At 48.2% G+C, this 23,086-nt stretch overlaps 2 protein-coding genes across 3 annotated transcripts; both read right to left on the bottom strand.

The window, feature by feature from the left end:
- Positions 1-924: 924 nt before the first annotated feature.
- Positions 925-2,439, bottom strand: Tigd3 (tigger transposable element derived 3). Its single transcript, XM_076844764.2, has one exon. The coding sequence runs from the start codon at positions 2,437-2,439 to the stop codon at positions 1,024-1,026; it is 1,416 nt and encodes a 471-aa protein (XP_076700879.1). The 3' UTR covers positions 925-1,023.
- Positions 2,440-5,351: 2,912 nt separating this feature from the next.
- Positions 5,352-22,656, bottom strand: Dpf2 (double PHD fingers 2). 2 transcript variants are annotated; one of them, XM_076847548.2, is made up of 12 exons: positions 22,569-22,656; positions 16,392-16,552; positions 15,682-15,789; positions 15,216-15,379; positions 14,219-14,311; positions 14,044-14,122; positions 13,504-13,545; positions 12,349-12,486; positions 11,856-11,984; positions 11,594-11,706; positions 10,184-10,265; positions 5,352-6,630 (listed from the first exon to the last, which is right to left on the bottom strand). In XM_076847548.2, the coding sequence occupies exons 1-12, from the start codon at positions 22,598-22,600 to the stop codon at positions 6,554-6,556; spliced, it is 1,218 nt and encodes a 405-aa protein (XP_076703663.1). In that variant the 5' UTR covers positions 22,601-22,656; the 3' UTR covers positions 5,352-6,553. The 2 variants fall into 2 exon arrangements, with proteins under 2 accessions (XP_076703663.1, XP_076703664.1); XM_076847549.2 differs by lacking the exon at positions 13,504-13,545.
- Between the last annotated feature and the right edge of the window lie 430 nt (positions 22,657-23,086).

Below are 23,086 nucleotides of genomic sequence, written 5' to 3'. Positions count from 1 at the left end.
CCCACTCCTCTGTCTGCCCCTCCAGCTACAGCTCAAAGCTCACCCCCACCAGGAAGGAGTCTCCACAGCACTTTGCACAAGTTTTTGACACAACTCTGCAATCTTGTCACACAGAAGGCCTTGCTGAAGAATGTTGTATAATGAATAAATGGATAAAAAAAATCAATCAATATTTATTATTTTAAGTTCTGTCTCCTTTTTGCACCCCTGGCCTACCTCCCACCTCCACTCCAGACATATGCAATCAGATCAAAATGATCAGAGCTATAGAATGTCTGGGACAATCCTCCAGATCTGTCTGTCCTCAAGCCTCACTTCTTAGCAGGGTGGGCCATAAGGACTGTCCACCCCTGGGAATCCTGGCTGCTGGACCTCGGGAAGGAGGAATCCAACTAGTCCCCACCCACAGCTTCACTGGGGCAACTGTCAGCAGTTGGTTTTTAAAATTTGAATTGAGGGCTGGTGTTGTGGCTCAGTAGTAGGGTGCTTGCCTAGCGTGCATGAGGCACTGTGTTCAGTCCCTGGCACCACATAAAAATTTAAAAAATAAATAAAATGAAGGTATTTGTCCATCTACAATTAAAAAATTTTAAAAAATTAAAATAAAATTTGAATTGAAAGATTTTACCCTCCTCTGATAAAAATCACACCCTGGCCTTTTTTCTAGTTAAAAACTTTATTCCAGAAGCAGAACTGTATTTAACATAGTGTTCAAGGAATACAACCACTGTCTCTAAAGCCCAAGTCCTACCTTGCCAAGCCCCAGCTCCTCCAAATTCCTTCCCCAGGCTCTAGAACCTTCTCACAGAGTTTGGAAACTATATAGCCCAGACTCCCAACCTCCAGACCCCACCTTTAGAGCCTTTTCTCAGGGCCTGGGCACTTTGGCTCTGAACTTAGACCTGAAGTCGCAAGTCCTCTCTTCCACACACTGTATTTCCACAGGAAAGGGCCGATCTGCCTTCTGGAGAGGCGTTTCCATGGGAAACAGAGCAGGAGGGCTCTGGTGGCAGCCGAGCACCCTCACAGGCAGCAGAGCCGTTCCACCTCTGCCTCGCAGTCATAGAATTTTTCAAAAAGCTCTGGGGAGGTGCCATTGCACTCAAACCACCTCCTTAAGGTGCCCAGGGCCCGCAGGGCATCAGCTTTGGTGGGCAAGGGCTCAAAGCTGTCCATCCTGCTCCCCTCCTCAATGTCAGTGCCCATCTCCTCTTTGCAAACTCCAGGCCCTGGCTCCTCACCTTCCAGGTCCACAAAGCGGGAAAACTCCTCCTGGCTCAGCCCACTGGGGACTGGTGGCATCTCAGAATCTTTGTCTGAGGATAGGGGTGTTTTACCTGGGGCCAGCCCTTCCTGAATGAAGCTGCTTAAAATGAGTTGAGGAGGCACCTTGGCCCAGGCAGCAGCCACCATGTGCAGAGCATCCAGCACTGTGATGCCGGCCCCAGCCTCAGCCAGTGAGGTGCCATCCCTCTCGCTCTGGACAGCAGTCAGCTTGCCTAGCAGTCGGTGTCGGTAGTGGGCCTTAAAGGACCAGACTACAGAGCCAGGCAGGGAAGGTGTGGTGCTGGAGGCAGACAGAGGCAAGAGCCTCACGTGGTGGAACCCAGGCAGGCCCTCCAGCTCCTCCATCACTTGGGCAGCCAGCAGCAAGGCTACCTGTCGGCCCTGTTGCCCCATGTCCTGGTCAAACTGTGCTAACCATTCTGACCAGGGGATGCCTGGGTCAGGGTAATAGGAGGCAGGCAGCGCTTCACTGCTGACTCCAAAGAAACATCTTGGAGCTGACCGGAGCCCGCCAACCAATACCCGTCGTTTCTCTGTGCCTCTGCTGTTGGCACACAGCAGTACCTGTACCTGATCACAAGCAACTGCTCTGCCGGGCACTGCCCGATACAGCAAGGGCACTTTGGCACAACCAAAAACATCCTCTGGGGAGAAATCTTTAAGGGAAAGAGGTGGCTGGGCCTGAGATGTGAGCCCTGGGGGAGGTGGTTCAGGGGGGAATGGAGGGGCAAGGACATGGCGAGCCCCAAAGCCTACATTGTTTCGGCGTTTCCAGCGGACCAGCCAGCCAATGCTGGGCACGAAATCCTGCCCCATGATATCTGCCAGTTCCTTGGCTTTGTGGAGCAGCATGGGTCCTGTCACGTCCCAGGCCTTGGCCTGGGCAATGTGATACCAGCAGAGCAGGGCCTCGTCAATCCCACTGTACTTGGACTCCCGTTTGCGCTTGCGCTCCCTGTTAGCTGTACCGCTGCACCAGTCTGCCAGCAGCTTCTCTTTATTCTTGCAGATGCGCGAGATCTGTGGCTGGGACACCTGGAAGCGCCGAGCTACCTCAGACTGGGACATCTTAGACTCATCCAGGAGTTCCAGCACCTGGATCTTCTCAGCCAGGGACAGGGCATGGAGTTTCTTCTTGCTACTCAATTCCATGGTTCCTCCAGGGCACCTGTGGAGACAGACAATAAGGTATAGTGGGTGCGACCAGAAGAATGAGAGAAGAGTGCAGAAAGGAAGAGAGGATACATGAGGATAGGGGAATGGGCTGGAGTATGGGAGACCAGGGGAGACTGGACCAGCTGAAGGAGGAAAGGAAATGAACTGGCTGATTGAGGAGTGGGCTGGACACCACCCCAGGGAATGCCAGAACAGAGCTGGGAGGGGGCATCGCTGGTCAGAGGGAGAGGAGAGTCTGGGCTGGAGTTTGGCATCATTGGGGGAGAAGGATGAATAGAGTCCAGGGACAGCTGCTGAGATAACAAAGGAGTGAGGATTGGAGAGGGCCTGAGGCTGGGGCAGGTGTAGGGGACAATCAGGGCTGTGTGTGTGTGTGTGTGTGTGTACCATGGGAGGGAGATGAGGACAATGGCCTGGGCTGGACTCAGATGATGTTAGGGGACAGGGTGGTGGGGTGAATGGGCAGAGCTGAGACAGACAGGTGTACAGACGACAAAGGGGGAAAAAGATGGGTCTAGGGAACAAATTGGGGCAAGTCTAATTTGGGGCTGTGTGGGAGGGCAAGGAGAGGGGTAAGGCTGGGAGAGGGTCCAGCCTAGAAGGGAAGTGGGAGGGCAAGGGAGCGTGCAGGTGCACAGGCGACAAAGGGCGATAGGGGTGAGGAGGTTGCAGGCAGCGAGAGGGGCGGGGGTCCACCGCGGGGAGGGTGGTGGCCAGGGAGAGGTACCAGGGAGCGAGAACCTGCTCCGGAGATTCAGGCAGGCCGGAAGCCGGCTCTGCGCCCTGGCCGGCCTCTCCCCACCTCGACCCACAGTCCGTCGGCCAGATCGACCCAGGCGCAGATCCAGGCGCGACCCACCCGCCCGCCCGCCGGGCCTCCCACTCCGCACCCACCTCAGGCGCTAGTCCCGTGGCTCGCGCCTCTGCCCCTACCCGGCTCCCCAGCCCCTGTCCGGGGAGCTAGTGCACAGCAGGTGAAGAACTGGCACCACGACCCCGAGGGCGGAGCGGGCTGAGGGGCTGCGCGGGCGGCGGGCGCGCGCACAGCAAGGTTCCGCGCGCGCCGCCCGCGCCGGGCTCTCTCCCGGCTGGGAAGACGGCGGTGCGGCTCCTCGGCTCCCACCCGCCGTAGCCCCGCCCCTGACCGATCAGATTGGCCCCCAGCGGGGCCCCCTCCCGCCCCTAACCACGTCTCATTGGAGGCCGCAGAAGTGGCGGTTCATCGGGACCTCTGAAGGCGGGGCTCCCAGAGTGAAGGCGCGGGGGGGCGGAGCCAGCACCCGGCGGGATTCCCCTGGAGCTACCAGGGGCGGGACCAGCCCAGGAGCCAGGTGAGCCCTCCGGCAGTCGCGCGTCCCTAGACCTTCCTGGCCGTGACCTGAAACAGCCTGGGCTCTTTCCTCTACTAGACGGATCGAATGGCCCTCACGGAGTTGTTTTGAGAGAATGATGAAAGGAGAAAATGGATGCTAGCTTTAAGCCACACAAAAGCTAGTTATCATGGACAGCGCGGGACTCACGTCTAAAAATCCGGCCACCGAACATTATTTGCCTGGAACCAGTTCTGATTCAAGGCGTAATAACTCGTTTTTATGTTTTGGTACCTCTTGACAAAATCCAAGTTCCTACACTCAAGATCTAATATTCCTTTCCTTGCTAACTTTCAGAACCGAACAAAATTGGGAATTTTAACTTGCAGCCCCAGCTTCCCCTCTTCCCGGCCTGCCTAGCTTATAGGCTTCTGTACCACTGCATTCTACCAGCTGCTATCCACCGCTCCAAGTCCTGCAAACCCTTCTCACATACCCTCATGCCAGCTTCAGTGTTCTCATTATCACCTTTCTTTTCCAGCCCTTGCTACTCAACCGCCAAGGACAGTGGCCCCACTCCCTCCCTCTACTCCTGGCCTCTTTAGTCTAAGTACTCAAGGATTAAGTGCTCAGCTCCTCACATCCCAGTTCAGAACAGCCTATTTACTGTAACAGAACAGTCCAGAGTTCAGTCTTCCAAAAGTAGACTTTCAGGATGACCCAGAAGCAAAACCAAACCAAAGGAGACTTCAGAAGACCTATAAATCTTTCTCTAAAGTAAGTATTTAAGGGTAAGGTGTAGCTCCGTGGTTAGAGTGTTTGCCTGCCTACCATTTGCATGGGTCTGCATTTGATCCCCAGCACCACAAAAACAAAATTTAAAACTTCAACACACACTCAAGTGAGACATAACAAGATCCTCTACACAGCATCAAAATGTTTACTTTGTCACAAGGGATTAATTTTGTGCATATAAATGTATCCTGGGAAAGACTGCAGAGCTGCAATGTGGATAGTTCTTGCCCCAGGAATACTGTAGGGAAGCAACATTATGAGACAGGGCTGAGACCAAGACTAAGGCCCCTCTGAAGGAGGTTGCCCTTATTATTTATGCAAATGCTTTCATGTGCCCCATGGTGATGTTACTCATGTCCTATGTTACTGTCACTTAAATTTATATAATAATCAAACTTCTGGATCCATCTTAAATATCTTTGAGATTTCAAGGTAAACTATTATAAACTTCTCACCACTTCTATCCAAGTCTAACAGAATATTCTCAACCAACCAAAGCACAGAAATAAACAGGATGCTAGTTATTTCAACCCAAATTTTGTATTGACAAAAACAGCTTCATTGTTTTTTATAAGAAGTTGTTATAAACTTGAATTTACATAACAAAACTACAAAATAACTAATTTTTTATCGGCTTACATGTTCAAAAATTTGGATTTTGGGCAAAAAAAGCTTTAAAACGATAAAAAACAACAACAAAAAAAAACACTGTCTGAAGGAATAGTTTTAGATAACATGGCCTTCTTAACCAGGAGTTAGGAGATAAACCATCCAGCAGAGGGCTCTGTGTAAAAATGTTTATTTTTACTAATGTTTAGAATACAGGAACTAAAGAAAAGGGGAGGGGAGAAGAGAGACAACTCCAAAGCGACAGTGAGTTAGGGCCTGCCCACAAGCAAAGGAAGGTCATTCCAGGGTGTCCTGGCATGGACCATCCCCCTTCTACTTAATGTCAGCATCAGTGCCACTAAGCAGAAAACCAAGGAATCAGGGCATGAAGACCTTACCAGCTGCTAGCGAGCGTGCAAGGGAAGAAGGGGACATCTATGCATTCCTGTGACCTAGGAGCCAGGATACACAGGCAGGAGCCAGAAGCTCCCAATTCAGTAAAGGGCAGGAAGCTGAATGCCCAGGTCCAGGAAGAACAAAAAAGGGATTTTGGAGGTAGGCTTTTTTGTCGAGTTAAAAAACAGGCACATTATCCAACGTCTCCTTGTGGCCCCCAAACTGCTGGCCTGGCCCCCTGATGTGTCCCTTCTCCCCACAAAAGCAAAGGGAACAAGGAGGGAGGCAGAAGACAGGAGGTTCTGAGGGTGGGGAATGCTTGGGTCTCCAGAGACCACTGGTGAGTGAGCCAGGCAAGCACAGGAAGGACAGGTGAAGCTGCTACTCCCCTGGATGGGGTGGGGCAGGATAGGGCAAAGCCAGGAAGGTGACCAAGAGCATCCTGGCTCAGGCAAAAGACCCCTTGTAGCAGGGCCACCCTGGAGAGAGGAGGCAAAGCTAAGCAGCACAAAGGGCATGGAAGATTCCTGGTGCGTAGCTTCAGCTTGCTGACTCCCAGCTGCTCCCATCAAGCAGGCCCGGCCTGGCTCATCTCTGGGGAGGAAACTCTGGAGACCAGAGCAGAAGCTGGGCCAAGAGAAGTGAGCTGCTCTCCCACTCTTTCTCGGAGGATACGGTTTGAACCCTGTGATCACCAAGGCCTGGGCCCAAGGCAAGCAGAGTGAATGCACTTCATGGAGAGCAGAGAGAAGCTGGGCCCATGGGTACACCTTGGGGCAGTGTGCTGCTCCTTTCTCCCTGAGGGCCTGGGGCCAGAGGTGGTCAGAGCTGCCACCTCTGCTTGTTGTTGCCAAAGGCAGGTTGGCATGACCACCCCAAGGTTCTGGACTTGTGAAAGAGAGGAGGAAAGGAAAGGTATGAAAAAACAAGGTGGAGGAGAGAAATAGCCTTAGATATGTGGGGAAGCTGGGGGTGGCACATCAGGAGGAATTCTGGTTCTGGTAGATGGACGCTTTCTCCTTCAATAGGTCCAGACACAGATGGCAGCTCCAACTTCCTGCAGAGAAGCATAATGAAGTCAAGGTGGGCCCCATAAAACCCGTATCTACTGTCCTTCCACTTTTTTTTTAATTCTTTTTTTTAGTTGTAGATGGGACACAATATCTTTGTTTGTTTATTTTTATGTAGTGCTGAGGATCAAACCCAGTCTTACACAAGCTACGCAAGCACTCTACCACTGAGCCAAAATCCCAGCCCTGTCCTTCCACTCTTTACACCTCATCTCTAGGTGGGATAAGAATAATTCTGCAGCACAGTTTCACGATGACCCTCTTGGTCTTCAATACCATGAAAAACATTCTTCATAAGATTAAAGTAACAATCAGCTCTAGGATCAAATACAGATGCCCAGGTCCTCTTGGCCCTGATAAATCAGATGCCCTAGGAATAGCAGGAGAGCCTTGGCAAAGACAAGTTTTCAAAGTGCCCCAACTTGCCAAGCAAGATGGCGCAGTCCTATAATCCCAGCAGCTAGGGAGGCAGAGGCACGAGGATTGCAACTTCAAAGGCAGCCTTAGAAAAAAAAGCAAGGCAACTCAGTGAGACCCTGTCTCTAAATAAAATACAATGGCGCTGGGGATGTGGCTCAGTGGTCAAGTGCCCTTGAGTTCAATCCCTGGCACCAAAATAGATAGACGGACGGACGGACAGACAGACAGACAGACAGACAGACAGATAGATAGATAGATAAAGAGTGCCCCAGCTTTAGTTGTATTATCATCAGAATAATCAGACATGGTTTTCATGGCCCCAAAAGTAGAACAAAGGTCATGAAAAGAGGCTTCAGAGTTGGGCAGAACTGTACATGTCTGTAATTCCAGCAACTCAGGAGGCTGAGGCCCTCAGCAACTTAGCAAGACCCTGTCTCAAAAATAAATAAATCGGGCTAGGGATGTAGCTCAGTTGGTAGAGTGCTTCCCTTGCATGCACAAGGCCCTGGGTTCAATTCCCAGTACCAAAAAATAAGTAAATAAATAAATAAAAAGGCTTCAGAGAAACCAGTTCTATTTCTACATTAAGACAGCTTTCAGGGCTGGGGCTGTAGACCAGCGGTAGAGCGCTTGCCTCGCACCTGCGAGACCCTGGGTTCGGTCCTCAGCACCACTTAAAAATATGTGAATAAAATAAAGGTATTGTGTCCAACTACAACGAAAAGATAAATATTTAAAAAAAAAAAAAAAAAAAAAAAAGGATAGTTTTCTGCCAGGTGTGGTGACACACACCTGTAATCCCAGCTACTTGGGAGGCTGAAGCAGGAGAATCACAATTTCAAAGAGCCCGTGCAACTTAGCAAGACCCTGTCTCAAAATAAAAAAGAGCTAGGATGTAGCTCAATGGTAGAGCATTTGCCTAGCACATGCAAGGCCCTGGGTTTAATCCCCAATACTACACACACACACACACACACACACACACACACACAAATAAACCCCAAACAAAAAAAAACCCAGCTTTCTGTGAAAAGGGGGTAAACTCTGATGATTCAAACATTAAGACCCAAGACTAAGTTCATATAAAAACAGGAGATTATTGTCTCTTGCAAGAAAAAAAGAAAAAAACTGTCTCAGATCTTGTTATTAATATTTGCTATGGGGCTGGGGCCGTAGCTCAGTGGTAGAGCACTTGCCTTGCACGTGAGACATGAGTTCAATCCTCAGCACCACGTAAAAATAAATGATAAAGATATTGTGTCTATCTACAACTAAAAAAATTAAAAAATATATATTTGCTATGGCTGGATTATTCTTTTTTTAAAGAGGGGGACAAAAAATTAGCCCTTAATGTTTTAAAATTATAAGCATAATTGTACATGTGTGGATTTGGACATTATTCTGGGGGAGAGGATTCACAGATTTTATTAACTCTTCAAAGATATGTGACTTAAAAGTTAAAGAAGGGAATGTGGCTTAAGCGGTAGCACGCTTGCCTAGCATTCGTAGGGTACTGGGTTCGATCCTCAGCATCACATCAAGATGTTGTGTCCACCGAAAACTAAAAAAAATAAATATTAAAAAATTCTCTCTTTAAAAAAAAGTTAAAAGAGGAAGGTCCTTTCTAACCCCAAGGTCAATGAGCAGAGGTTGGCAAACTTCTCTATAAAGAGCAAAAATGTTAGTAATTTTAAGCTGTGAGACACACAGTTTCACTTCTATCTTCCATTTCTTTTTGAAATTCCCTTTAAAAATGTAAAAACTAAGGGCTGGAGCTGTGTGGAAAAGTGTTTGCCTCACATGTGTGAGGCACTGGATTCGTCAGCACCACATAAAAATAAATATATTGTGTGTCCATCTACAACTAAAAAAATATTTTTTAAAAAGTGTAAAAACTGGGCTGGGGCTATAGATCAGTGGTGAAACGCTTGCCTAGCATGTGTGAGGCACTGGGTTCGATACTCAGCACCACATAAAAATAAATAAAGATACTGTGTCCAACTAAAAAAAAAAAAAAAAAAGTAAAAACTAGGGGCTGGGGGTATGTGTCTTTCAGAGTTGCCACTCAGTGGCCTGGACACTCCAGAGGACACTCAGCTGCAGCTCTCCACTACCTTGTGTCAATGGGAAAGTCCTTTTGGGGTTAATGCAAATTTCATCTGAAACATGTTATTTGATGGGTTAAAAAAACAAAACCGGGGCTGGGATTGTGGCTCAGCAGTACAGCGCTCGCCTAGCACAGGTGGGACCTGGGTTCGATCCTCAGAACCATACAAAAATAAAGGCATTGTGTTGTATCCATCTATTCCTAAAAAAAAAAAAAAAAAAAAAACACAAAACACTGCTTCCTCCCAAGTCAATTTATAAACTAGGCATGGCTGCAGCTGAATGCTCCCCTGCACTACTAAAGAACTCAGACTTCTTAGTAGCCTCATTTTCTATAAAGTGACAGCAGTTTGACCTATAAGTTTGCTTTCAGCACACAGTGAACCACTTCTACTGCCTATATGCTGGCTCCCATCCTCTGTGCACAGTGCAGCTACTGGGCAGTAGTGTTTTTCTCAGTAAGCTCCTGAATTTCTACATAGGTGGTGGTTTAGGCACAGAAATCCTGCTGGAGGGGGACTAGTGGAAAAGTAGCTGCTTCTTAGGGCCACTAGTTTCAGTGAGGAGCTTACATAAACTCTCAACATTATTAAACATTAAACTTGGAGCATTATTAAAATAAACTACTGGCGGGGGGGGAAGCAAACATTCAAATCTGTCCTGTCAAATTCAGAGAGATGAAAAAAAAGCTTCACATTAGACAAGCTACCAACTCAGTTTCTGGACTAGCTGGAAGACCAAGCTCCCCTTCTGGGTGACTATTTTCTGCTCAGCTGTTTTCTCATGGGTTGCTGTTTGTAAATGTAACTGATAATAATGTTCAAACATTAAACGATTCAGGCTGAAATGCTAGGAAAACATCCTGAACTCAGTTACGGCAAAGTACCTTACTTCTTAACTTGGAATAATAAATTACTAATAACATAAAGAAACAGAACTCAGTATTTTCTGTACAGGTGATTTTTTAAGTTACTAATAAAATGATTTTTCTGAATAAAAGATCTTACTGCCTACCTTCAGGAGGCTCAGACATAGATGGGGTGAGACAGTACATGTGGTAGCCACGGTCACAGTCATCACAGAAGAGCAGCTGGTCCTACAGAAGACAAGAAGGAAGAGGAAGGGGATTCAATGGTTTATGTGCCTTAGTAAGGTGGGGAGGGGTGAGTCGAGGGAGAACAGAGGCAGGGACAGGAAGAGGGCTTCTGAGAACACTGCTGCTACTTCTGACAGGGAGAAGTGGCAGATAAGAATGGGGGAATCTCTGGGTAGAAAACAACATTGTCTATCACCTCCCAGGTCAATTCAGTCATCCCTCACCTGAATCTTATCAGAGTTTCTAACTGATCAAATGGCCTCCACCCTTCCCATAAAATCTATTCTCCACAAAGTACCTGATGTTATCTTTTTAAAACATAAAACAGAACACGTCATTTCCAATTAAAGCCTTTAACATCATTATACTGTATTTGGATTAGAACATGAGGCCCAGGACCCTGGGTACTCAGTAGTGGAGCACATGCTCAGCATGTATGAGGGGCTCTGGGTTCAACTTCTGGGACATACCCACCACCCTCAAAAGAGTCCAAGGTTCTGAGGTCCCATGGTCTGGCAGTGCCTACTTCTCTGATCTATCTTCTCCCATGTTCTCCCTTGCATAGGAAGGTTCCAGTCAGCCACATCAGGATTCTGAATATACCAAATCTGTCAGACTGAAGGCCTCATATTGGCTGCTGCTTCCTTGAAAATGCTCTAACTCCTGCTGGGTACACTGATGCACACGGGTAATCCTAGCAATTCAGGAGGATCACAAATTCGAGACCAGCCTCAGCAACTTAGTAAGACCTTGTCTCAAAGTCAAAAAGGGCTGGGGATATAGCACAATGGTAAGGTGCCCCTGGGTTCAACCCTTAGTACCAAAAACACACACACACACAAAAAAAAAAAAAAAAAAAAAAGAAAAAGAAAGAAAATGATCTACCTCCAAACCTTCTTGGACTGGCTCCTTGGTATCATCCAAATTTCAACACCAACCTCACCCCCTCAGAAAAGTCATCTCTGACTATAAATCTAAATCAGTATCCAGTTACTCGCCACCATATCACTGGTTTCGTTTTCTTCAAGGCACATCATAAAAAGCTCTCATTTCCTTGCTTATTGCTGTTCCCACAAAAACACAAATTCCATGAAAGCAGGGATCTTGTCTGTCTTGTTTAGTATCCTTGGAGCCTAGAACAGTGTCTGACCTAAAGCTGGAGCTCAAGAAACTTGAATTTGCTGACAAATCCAAGTTCCATGGGGTTGCTGGGGAGGGGCTGAGGGAGGGATCTTGCTCCTCTGAAACGAAAGCTCGCTTTGTAGGGAACTGTGGGGAGAGCAGCAGAGGCCTGGGAAGAGCCACCCTGGGGCAGGTGGGACACGCACGTCATTCTCGGAGGTGCCGCAGAGGTTGCAGCACTTGCACTCGATGCACTGCCAGCGGTAGGTCTTCACAGCAGCCATCATCACAGGAGTGAACTGGAGGCAAGATGGATGCCCTGTAGGGGGAGGTGAGTGAAACAGGTGGCCGGAAATGTGGGGAGAAGCGAGATGAGCTGCTTGACTATGATAGTGCTGGAAGTCAGCAGGCCAAGAGCCCCATAGGGAATGGGTGCTGTGGCAGCCCTCTCCTTGGTGGTAGAGGTACCTGAGCGGCCACAGTCAGAACAGGACACCAGCTCCTCAGGTTGTCCTGTCTTCTTATTGATCTTTGAGTCCCCTAGGCAGAAGTCACAGTAGTTGTTGGGCAAGGCCAATCCATCGGGACCTTTTTTGGCTAGACAGAGAGAGAAAGAAAGAGATAGTCAGAATTATTTTTTTTCTGGGTATTGGGGATTGAACTCAGGGGCACTCGACAACTGAGCCACATCTGCAGCCCTATTTTGTATTTTATTTAGAGGCAGGGTCTCACTGAGTCGCTTAGTGCCTTGCTTTTGCTGAGCCTGGCTTTGAACTCACAATCCTCCCACCTCAGCCTCCTGAGCTGCTGGGATTACAGGCGTGCACCACCATGTGGGGCTGAGAGAATTTTGATGATGCTTATGAGGGTTCCTGAGCTGCTCAGCATCCCCGCAAGGAAGAGCAATCATAAGCAGTCTTCCCCTTCCCGCTTGCCCACCTCCTCTGACACCTCAGCTTACATTTCTGCTCCTCAGATCTCTGGGAAACAGGGGTGGGTGGTTGGGAGTCTTCCTTGTCTTCACCCTCCTCCTCAGCCAGGTGAGAGTGGGCATAGTGGTAACTGAGGCCAGGTCGATTCTTGTAACGTTTTCCACAAACTAAGTGAGAAGAAGATTGTAGGGAAAGGTATTAGGATACAAGAGTGCCACATCCCTACCCCTGAAACATACGGCAACCACCCCTGAGCCAGCAGCTCTGTTCTGGGACAAACCTTGACAGTAACCCCCACCCCCACCTTTAGTCAGGAACAGCAGTCCCTGAAGCTCTGCAACTTCTGGCACTCTTCTCCCTCACTAAAAACCAACCGCATGGTCACTATTACTCTTCCATGTTGGCTTTTTTGCAGGGGCTCAGCCCTTGTTGCATCACTACTTGCCCTGGGAATAGTAACAATCTGGGAAGCTTCAAGTTAGGAAAGGGAAGAAAAGTATCTATGGTCTTGCTTTATGACAAGAAGGGGAAAGGCAAGGAAAAGACTTCAAACTCTCACTCCTCAGTAAATATGGGAGGTTCACGCTACCCCACATGTACCATCGAGTCCACACCTGTTGAATGGACAAAGGACTGGGAGTGGGTATTTTGGGGACAACCTACCAACTAAACCAGCTGAGGCAGCTGGTCCCCAAACACACTGAAACAAACTCCCAATCAGTGCCCTGTCTGTCCATCCCTTCCAACAAGGAAAGCAGATCCCCACAAGGCAACTTATAATCTTGAGCAGTGACACCAGAAGGTTAAGGGGCCAGCCGGAAGGAATGAAGAGGATGGGAGTAGGAGGTGCAGGGATGGTGGGAACATTAGCTGACCACCGAGCACCTGTTGGGAAAGGGGGAACAGACGGATCTCTCTGTAATGGGTTCTTTAAATGCTTTTGAAGCTACTCCATGCATTAGGCCCATGGGCCCCAGGAATAAGTTTGTGGGTCACAAGCAGTGGTAAAGGCAGTTTCCAGGATTCTGAGAAGTGGAGCACAACTGCAGTTCCACGGTTTCTGCCCCCATGCCACTCCAGACATTTAAAAACTAACATCACAGGAAATGAGAAAGGCAGGAGAAACAAGGGAGGAGGGAAAAAGGGATAGGAAAACCAAAAGTCTGAAAAGTTGAGAGAGCTACCTCTCTGGGGCGCTTTCGAGGTATGCTTTTGTTTGAAACTATCTGAAAGACAGAAAGAAAAGTCATGAGGAGGAGGCCTTGACACACTTGAGACGGGGCGGCAGCAGCAGCAGGAAAGCGAAGCAAGCGAGAGAGAACCCCAGCAGCGATGGTGCTCCAGGGTGGAGGCATGAAGTGGGGCGAGCCAAAGCAAAAGGAAAGAGAACAGACACTGAAGACCTCAGGGCCAGCCCCCTGCACCCTGGCCTGATGGGCCAGCAGATCTGGATGCCTCCCACTGAGAGGTCAATCCTGTCTGCTGGAGTCCTCCCCACTCCCCCATCCCAGGGGACAGCAGAAATCACTCCCAGAGCATGCAGGTCCCACCCATCATAGAACAGAGGCCCAGGCTTCCCTGGGGTTTTGGGGGGAACCAGTCAGCAGGCAGGATGAAAGCCCAGGCTTGTTTTACCACTCAAGGCAAGAACATAACCCTCCCCCTCTGACATCCAGAGCAGGAGCTGGGTCCAGGGACTACCCACCCACTCATGAGGCACTCACTGTCACAGGCATAGGGCTTGTCCCGGTCCTCCAGGATGGAAGCATCTAGCTTCTTCCGGGCACTGCCCACACCCTTACCCTGCCAAGAAAAGAAAAATGATGGCCTTACTAAATAAAACCTGGACCTCCTGGGGCCACACTGTCCCAAGCTGCAGGCCCTACACTGGCCTTTCACCTTGGACTTCCCCTTGCCCCGACGCTTGGGAGTATCTTCTTCATAGTCCTCATCATCGAGGTCATCCAGGAAGTCATCTGGTTCTAGGATCCGCTGAGAGCACAGGAAGATTAGAGTGAGCAGAAACAGCACACATTTTAAAGCTCCCTCACCAAAGAACTGGTCACTCATGTCCTTGCCCAAGACCTCCCCTGTGACCTGGCCCCACTCATACCAGCCTTGTTCCTCTCCCTACAATTACACTCCTGGTCCCTTCAATGCTTTCCTTCCTCTGTGCCACTTCATGTTGTTCTCTTACCCAGAATGCCTTTCCCCACCATCTCTGGACAAATTAAATGTCATGCTCCACAAAGCTTCCCTGCCATGCCTGTCTCTGATTGGCTACCATGGGAGAACATTGTTGGTAGTTCCTCTCTGGCACTCACAACCTAGTTTAAATGAGAACTTTGTTGCTTACTTGTGTGACTTTGTGGGAAAATTTAAAACACATTTGCCTCAGCATCCCTATCCACGAAATGGGGATTACAAGACCTACCTCATAAAGCTGTACAGGGTTAAAGGGAAAGGACGTAGAGAAGTACTCAGCATGGTACCTGCCATTATCTTTAGGTCTTCTTATTTCTAAACTTAGGGTTAACTTCCCAGTTGGCAGAGACCAGGTCTGCTTCTAACTAACTAACTAACCTATCTAACCCCAGATGCCAAAAAACTTTGTGACAGAAACTTTTGAGTGGAAATCCATACTTAAACGGAAAGGAGTAGGAAAGACAAGATGGCAACAGAGAATCCATTCGGTATAAGAATAGAACTGAAGGGGCTGCCTCAGCTTCTGCTTTGTTTTTATAGTGCTGGGGATTGAATCCAGGGCCTCATGTTTGCTGGACAAGCACTCTACTACTGATCTACTTTAGTTCTGCTAACTAGATGCCTCCTTCCTCCCATGAAGAGGAGGCTGGACTTCATAAAAGCTCTCCTAGAAATAGGGTTAATCTCATACCTTCCGTGCTCGACTGTTGGTCACAGGGAACTCGCCCAGGCTGTCATCATCAACCCGGGGATCTGGAGCGCCTCGCTTCTCCAGAGGGTCAGTGCGCAATAGTGCCTCTAAACTGCTGCCATCCTGAGAGATGAGCCCCTCCTTCTTCAAGGTCTGGTCTGTGTCTGAAACATGGTCAGGATGACATAAAGTTCAGAAGGGTACATAGTGCCAGGATCAACAAAAGGACACCTATGGTCTTCTATTCTCTGGCTGCCCAGGAATCAAGACACCCTAGTTCATTTGGCTTGCAACTTAGATGTTTACCTATCTCTATAGCTAAACTGAATTCTCTGAAGGAAGAAATCATACTCAAGTTCATTTTAACCTCTGCATATCCTAGCACAGGGCCTGGTAGTGACAGCTAATTAGCAGGCCTCTTGCCATACAGCAAGCCATGCCCTTGTTTAGGCAAGGTGTCCCTTACCTGGTTTAATAGATGGGAAGGAAAGCCGGGGATCCTCAGGTGGGTGGGCTCGCCGCTTTTTCCGCCAGCGCCGGGCAGGGTAGGAGTACAGCTGTCCAGAGGCCAATCCTATAGAAGGAAGACAAAAATTATGCCCTAACCCAGTCCTAGAAAACACTAAATATTTTCCAGTTGAGTAGGCTCCCTTGACTTTTACAGCAAGGGAGAAATACTGATAGCAGGAGTGCAAGGTTGGCAGAATATTAAGGGGGAAAAAAAATAGATGTAAGCCAGGTGTGGTGGTTCATGCCTGTAATCCTAGCAGCCTGAAGCAGAAAGATCATAAGTTAGAGGCCAGCCTCAGCTTAGCAAGGCCCTAAGCAATTCAGCAAGACACTGTCTCAAAAAAAAAAAAAAAAAAGGGCTGGGGATGTGGCTCACGGGTTAAGTACCCTTGGGTTCAATCCCCAGTATTTAAAAAAAAAAAAAGTGAGTTTAGGGGCCTTGGCTAATATATCATTCTCCAAAACCCAAATAATAACCTTGGCAGGGCAGAAAACAAAGGTGCTGGTACAAACCCATCTGCTTCATCCTGCCTGGTTTCTAATGATAGGAAGACCATGTTCATACACAGGTAGGGAGCAGTGTGGGAACCCTCAACTACCCCATCACCTAAGAGAAGGGAAACTCTTCCTCCCTGCATTCCTGAGTTCCCGAGTCTGTACTCTCACCTGGACCCCGGTGTCGCTTTTCCATCCAGATGTAACAGTTGCTCTGGGCTACTCCAGTCTGTGAGTCCAAGAATGGTAGGCGCACGCTGCGCTCAGCACAGAGGCGGGCGTTGTAATTGTGGCACTGCTCCATGGCATCTTTGTAGTACTGCTCTCCAAGGCTGCAGGAAAGACAAAAAGCAAGGGCATGGGGTGCTAAGCCATCCTCTCCCTTGCAAATGCCTTTCTAGAAGGCTCAGGAGAATGGGAGACTACCTCTTCAGTTCTATTTGTCTCCATCTCTGCTTCTTGGGAATCAAGCCCCTTCACTAAGTCATCATGAGGAAAGGTACTTTACAAACTAATCAGACTTAAATCTTAACCAACAAGAAGTGGAAATGGGGTTAGTGGATGTTGCACAGTGGTGGAATACTAGCCCAGCATGTGCAAAGCCTTGGGTTCAAGCCCCAGCACTGAAGAAAAAAGAAAGGAGGAGAAATAAAATGTTCTTATGCTTCTCAATACATCCAGCCCTGTGCTAGCTAAGATGCTAGCCCATCTTACTGTTAGAGTCTGTAAACAAGTCTGGATGGCGCCTGGCAAAATGCCAGAGGGAGTGGTTTGTGAAGTAACAAAAGCAAGCCATTAAGTGTGGAGATTCCTTATTGGTTGACTGCTGTATCTATTTTATGCTAATTAGATAAGCTGTGTAAAATGTATAAATATCACTCAGATCCTACAATAAACGGCTCTCATTCCTGCTGCATCAATGTACACAAGTTATTCGTCACCCCCCGGTTATTTTGCTGCAGCGGGACTGTGGCAGATGGTGGCCCGTACGGGGAGCCCCGGGACACTCGGGGGTAAGTGACGAAAAAAGCTGCCCGTCCATAGATAGGACGGGAGCAATCTGCTCGTCCCTAGGCAGATAGGGCGAGAGGAAAAATGGCCATTTCAAGAAAATGGAGAAGATTGATACAGTATGTTTGTGTCTTGTTTTGTCTTGAAATGTTGTATTGTCTTTGTGACAAAAATATGGAAGGGGTGAGAAGTAAATTGATAAGGGAAGAAGGCACCCCAGTGGAACCAAGAATAGTTAGGGCATGTGTTGATAAAAGCCCAGAAACTCTAGTCAGAAAGAAAAAGAAAGATCAGAAGAAGAAGGATTATCAAGAAAAAAGTTGCAGCAAAAGGCTATTACTAAATACTTTTCGATACCGGAGGGTGCGTGAATCGACAAGGCGGCTGCCACCTGCCCAAGCCGATCATGGTGCAGCAAGAATTTTCCAAGCGGCAGTTGCTGGCTCTTCCCTGCCCCCCTGCCTGGGGGAGCAGATCGGCCACTGTGAGCCCAAATCTAGACCTGACCTGGAGGCACAGTCTCGCAGGCTTTTGCTCCCTGTGCCCGGAAGCAGTTTGAGTCTGGGACTCCCCCCAGGGCCATCTGGGGCTGCCCAGGATGCTACAGCTGGCAGAAGACGCTACTGGCGTCCCTGAAGTTTGATCATTTCCAATGTCAGTAACTACAATGGTTCTCCCACACCTGAAGGCTGATGAGTAATGAGTACTATTAAGGCTTATTTCAAATGTAAAAAAAACCTTGAAATAATGTACTAAATTGTTCAGAAGGTTGTTTTCTTAGTGAAATGCTACAGGATTTTCTTTAGCCATCCGGAGTTCCTGCCTTCGTCCCAGTGCCGGTGAAAACAAAGGTGAAAGAATTTACAGTGTTGCTGAGAACCGGAGGAAACTTCGGCTGAGAACTGAAAGAAACTTCGGCTGAGAAACGGACGAGACTTCGGAGCTGTTGCTGTTTCTGCTGCTACAACTTAAGCTAGCTGCCTGCAGAACTTACCTGGACTGTGATTTACCTGGACTGTGAGTTAATCTATTGAGACACTGCTTTACCTGGACTGAGACAACAAACTGTAATCTATAACAAATTGTAATTCGGTATTTTTGCTAACGGTGTCATTGCTGGTATAATTTTTCCAAGGGCTTCTTGCATGGAGCCATCAATTGGCTTGGTATTGTAACATTTTGTATCCTCCCTTTCTGTTTCTAGCAGGTTATTTATGGTGTTTCTGTAAAAAACACTATGGTCCTTATTTAAATTAAACAAAAGGGGGATATGTTAGAGTCTGTAAACAAGTCTGGATGGCGCCTGGCAAAATGCCAGAGGGAGTGGTTTGTGAAGTAACAAAAGCAAGCCATTAAGTGTGGAGATTCCTTATTGGTTGACTGCTGTATCTATTTTATGCTAATTAGATAAGCTGTGTAAAATGTATAAATATCACTCAGATCTTACAATAAACGGCTCTCATTCCTGCTGTATCAATGTACACAAGTTCTGTATCAATGTACACAAGTTATTCGTCACTCCCCGGTTATTTTGCTGCAGCGGGACTGCGGCACTTACAAATGGGGAAGTGAATTTACCAAAGCCCAGTAGACTTAATCAAAATGCTCCCCATGAAATACTATTTAGCCATATAAAAGAAGCTCTTCATGTACTGATATTAAACAATTTTGAGGATAACTAGGAAGAAAAAGCAGGTTACAGTGTTGAGGTGTCACAAGATGCTACCTTTATTTTTTTTTATTTATTTATTTTTTTTTTAAAGAAAGAGTGAGAGAGGAGAGAGGGAGAGAGAGAGAGAATTTTTAATATTTATTTTTTAGTTATCGGCGGATACAACATCTTTGTTTGTATGTGGTGCTGAGGATCAAACCCAGGCCGCACGCATGCCAGGCGAGCGCGCTACCGCTTGAGCCACATCCCCAGCCCAAGATGCTACCTTTAGTGTAACCAAGAAGTAGATAAGAAATTGCAGGCCTCCAGGCCCTCAACACCTGAAGTTCCTGGAAGCTTTTACTGAGCACACTACTGACAAGTACACTAAGACATAACATGAGAGCTGAAGCAAGGGGAAATCCTTAAGTGCCTTAAAAAGCTGGAAAATTGGGGCTGGGGATGTGGCTCAAGCGGTAGCGTGCTCGCCTGGCGTGCGTGCGGCCCAGGTTCGATCCTCAGCACCACATACAAAGATGTTGTGTCTGCCAAAAACTAAAAAATAAATACTAAAAATTCTCTCTCTCTTAAAAAAAAAAAAAAAAAAAAAAAGCTGGAAAATTGCACACTGCCAGGAATTATGTGGTTCTAAGAAGTAAGTACAATGAATCAATCTTGTTCTTGTCCTTCAGGGCTTAACAACTACTTTGGTATTGAGAGAGTAAACTAACTGCAACTAACTGCAACAATTCATTTTTATATTTAATCAATCTTCTAGGGCCTCCCACACAGTAGGCACATGCTCTACCACTGAGCTATACCCCCCAGTCCAATATTCAATCAATCTTTGTTGAGGGCAGAGGTGATTTCTTTCCCATAGTGTCCTCATTACCCATGAAGATGTCTGGGACACATCAGGCTGAACTTGGGAGTAAAAAGACCTGGCTTGGCTACAAGTCATGAATGTGCACACTTCATCAACTGATGTGGATCTCTGTTGCTCTTCTGAGGATTGGGGAGATTGGACTAGATGAGCTTTAACATTATAAGGATTCTGAGGGAGAGAACCAGGCTTAAGAAGCTGGAAAGAGTAAGGCTCCGTGGCTTCTGTCTGTAACTTAAGCTACATCTACAAATCCTGCTCTGATATCTGAGGGGGCTGTCATTGTGTGGCTGCAATAGAGCATTGCACAGTTTAGCCTGTTCCCAGCAAGTGAAAAAAACACCCCACACAGTCAGTAACACCAAACACAGCCTGGCTTGATTCGAAGTGCTATAATGACTGTAATTTGAGGTAGACATGAATCTTGTGTTGGAGAGCAAAGTGGAGAATGAAACAGGCTCACATTTGCTCGCCTTTAGGAGGCAGCCACGTCCTCATCACACAGGGAAATTGGATAAACAAGGCTGAGTGCAGCAGCTCCTTTGTTTCTGCTGATGGGAATTGATACTGACACTGGAAGTCAAATGGAAGGAAAGGCCAGGCGGGATGAAGACTGCAAAATCAGAGCAAGGAGGCTGGAAGTGGTTTGGGGGAATGGATGAGAGCTCTTCTGTCAGAGCTCTTATTAAGTAAGGGGGGATAAACAATCATTTAGGTTAGAGGCCTGGGAATGAAATACTTAGATGTTTTGGGGGAGGTCTGATAAGAGAATGAGAGAGCTCTTGTGAACTCAGAGCTGCTATAAGAAGAAATTTCAGGCTAACACTATTTTCTAGATCTTTTTACCTAACTTGAAAAGTTCCCAAACTAGTCAGCCATCAGTTATTTTACATTAGTATCTTACGCTAGTAAGACTCCTTAAAGACTTTCAATTCTGACATCTCATTTGGGAAGGAAAGAAAATTCGCAAATACAAAAATTTTTCTCTCAGGACAAGATGAAAGTCAGAAAAGATGAGCTAGCAAGCCCTGACCTCAACACATAACCCTCAACTTTCAGAAAACTAGTCACATTATAATCAAGAGAAGTTTCAGGAAAGCATCTCTCTCCATGGCAAGAATGGTACAAGAGAAATAAAAGCCCCCTTCTTAAAGCAAAAGTTCTGTGGGAGAAGGTATTAGTTGTGGCCCACAGTCCTCTGCAGCTACAACTGAAGAGAAAGCTGCTTTCTCATTATTCATACTCAGGAGTCAGTGGCTGGTGACCCCCACAATCTCTACAGCTCTTTAAGAGAAATGAAAAGCCACAGACTATTTAAATGGGCAACCAGTAACTTATAACACTCCATGAAAAGGTTAGCAACCCATTTTAGAGAAGAAAGTCTTTCAACATGAGGAGCTTCATTACATGTAACTCTCAAAACCTAGAAGCTTTGATCCTTTTCTGGCAATCATGAAATCTGTGTGAAATCCTCCCCTTACAATGGGATGGGGAAAGTCAACAAAGAGAAAGGCAGGGAAACAAAGAACATCTGAATAAGGATGGATAACTATAAAAATGGTAGATCCACAGCATCATTTCTAAATTGAGGAAAACGTCAGCCTGAAGAGAGCTGGGGAAACTGAAGTGAGCAGATCAAAAAGATAATAGTGCTGGGAGGAGGGGTGGTTGAAAGAGCAGGATAGAGCAAAAAGCAAGTTAAAAAAAAAAAAAAAAAAAACCCACAAGAGGAAAAGGCACTTAGCTTAATGGAAGTGGGAAAGCATTCTAGAAGAAAAAGGCTCCAGGCAGTGGGGGAGAAGCAACTTAACCTTAAAAAAATGGCTCTTGGGAGAGTGGGGTTTAGTTTACGACAAAGACAGATAAGAAGCTGTGAGTCCCTGAGTATGGATTCCAAACCTCACCTTATCATCCATTCAAACCAAAAGCCCTGACTGGACATCTAGACAACTCTAGGATTTTCCTACCCTTGCATCATTTGCCCAGCGGGCATTAATGAACCAATCCATCTGAAAATGCATTTGGGTTCTTCTCCAGGAAGAGAGCAGCTGGGAATACCTCGAAGTCCCCAAACACCTTTAATTTACAAGAAGCAGCTAAAAAACCAGTCTCCGTGTTCCCAACAACCAGTAACTAACTCTGCTCGAAACTGACCAGCACGACGCTGTCTACGGTGCGGGGAATGCCCACCCGAGGCCCCGTGGGCTATTATTAAGTCGCCCCGGACGGCTTCGGTCCCGTTGCCGGCTTTGGACGGCGCAAAGGCCCACTCCCCCCAGTCCCTTCCCTTCGGTACGTGCTCCTCGGCCAATTCCTCCCAAGAATCATTTCTAATCCTGGGTGCCCGCTCCCCCCCCAAAAAAAGTCACGCAACCAGATGTCTCCAACCCCGCAGGGGAGGCCGGGCGGGCCGCTCCGGGCGCCGGTGGGGAGGGGGCCGCCGGGCTCCTCCGACCCGGGCGTAGGGGAGACGGGCCGGGGCCGGGGCCGGGACCGGGACCGGGACCGGAACCGGGAGTCGCCAGCAGCCAGGCGCCACCTCGGAAGCCGCGACTCCTGGGCAGCGCCCGCCACCCAGCCCCGCAGGAGGCAGTCGGTCCGGGCCCGAGTGCCCCCCTCAGGGCCTCCACAAGTTTCCAAAGAAGCGCAACGTCTTCTCCGGAGTCTCCTGTGGCCCGCCCCACTGGGAGTCGCAGCGTGGCGTTCCCTGGCATGTCCCTCTCTCCATCATGTCTCCCGTACCGCCCTTCCGGGGACCCTTACAAGACCTCCCGGCCCAGAAGAGAAAGAAACGGCCACTCACAGCTTGACTACATTCTCCACCACAGCCGCCATCTTCCCTGCTCCTCTCCCTCAGGCCGGGAGGCCCCGGAGCCCGCAGCGCGCAAGCGTCAGGACCGCAAGAGGCACGGTTTCCCCGTCCTTTTGCGCAGGCGCAAGCCGAGGGTGAGCGCGCACGAGAGCGAGCACTGGAGGACCAGCTTCCTTTCTATCCGCCGGCGCTGGGAGGGAAAAGTCGGGTAGAGAACGGGGTGCACGGTGCGCAGGCGCAACTGGAGGCCGCCGCGCACCAGGCAACTACAGCTGGTGCCTCGCCTCTCCCAATTAGGGAAGCCGGAGAAAGGAGGGAGGGTCTGACCTAGGGCAAAAATGAGAAAGCAAGGGTTAGTGAAAGTTGGGAGGCCCGGAGATGGGCTGTTTGGAACGCAAGCGCCGTCCTCGCTGACCTTTAGCCAGATTGTTGATCTTACTCCCAGGGAAGGGACTGGTGAGTAGCTAAAGTCCACCAGTGCTCCCAAGCGTGTACCTATTTTATTTTAT

Source organism: Callospermophilus lateralis, chromosome 2, assembly GCF_048772815.1.
Source record: "Callospermophilus lateralis isolate mCalLat2 chromosome 2, mCalLat2.hap1, whole genome shotgun sequence".
Classification (NCBI taxonomy): Eukaryota; Metazoa; Chordata; class Mammalia; order Rodentia; family Sciuridae; genus Callospermophilus; species Callospermophilus lateralis.
Note: the sequence above shows the minus strand (reverse complement) of the source record. Positions and strands in the feature narration are given on the sequence as shown.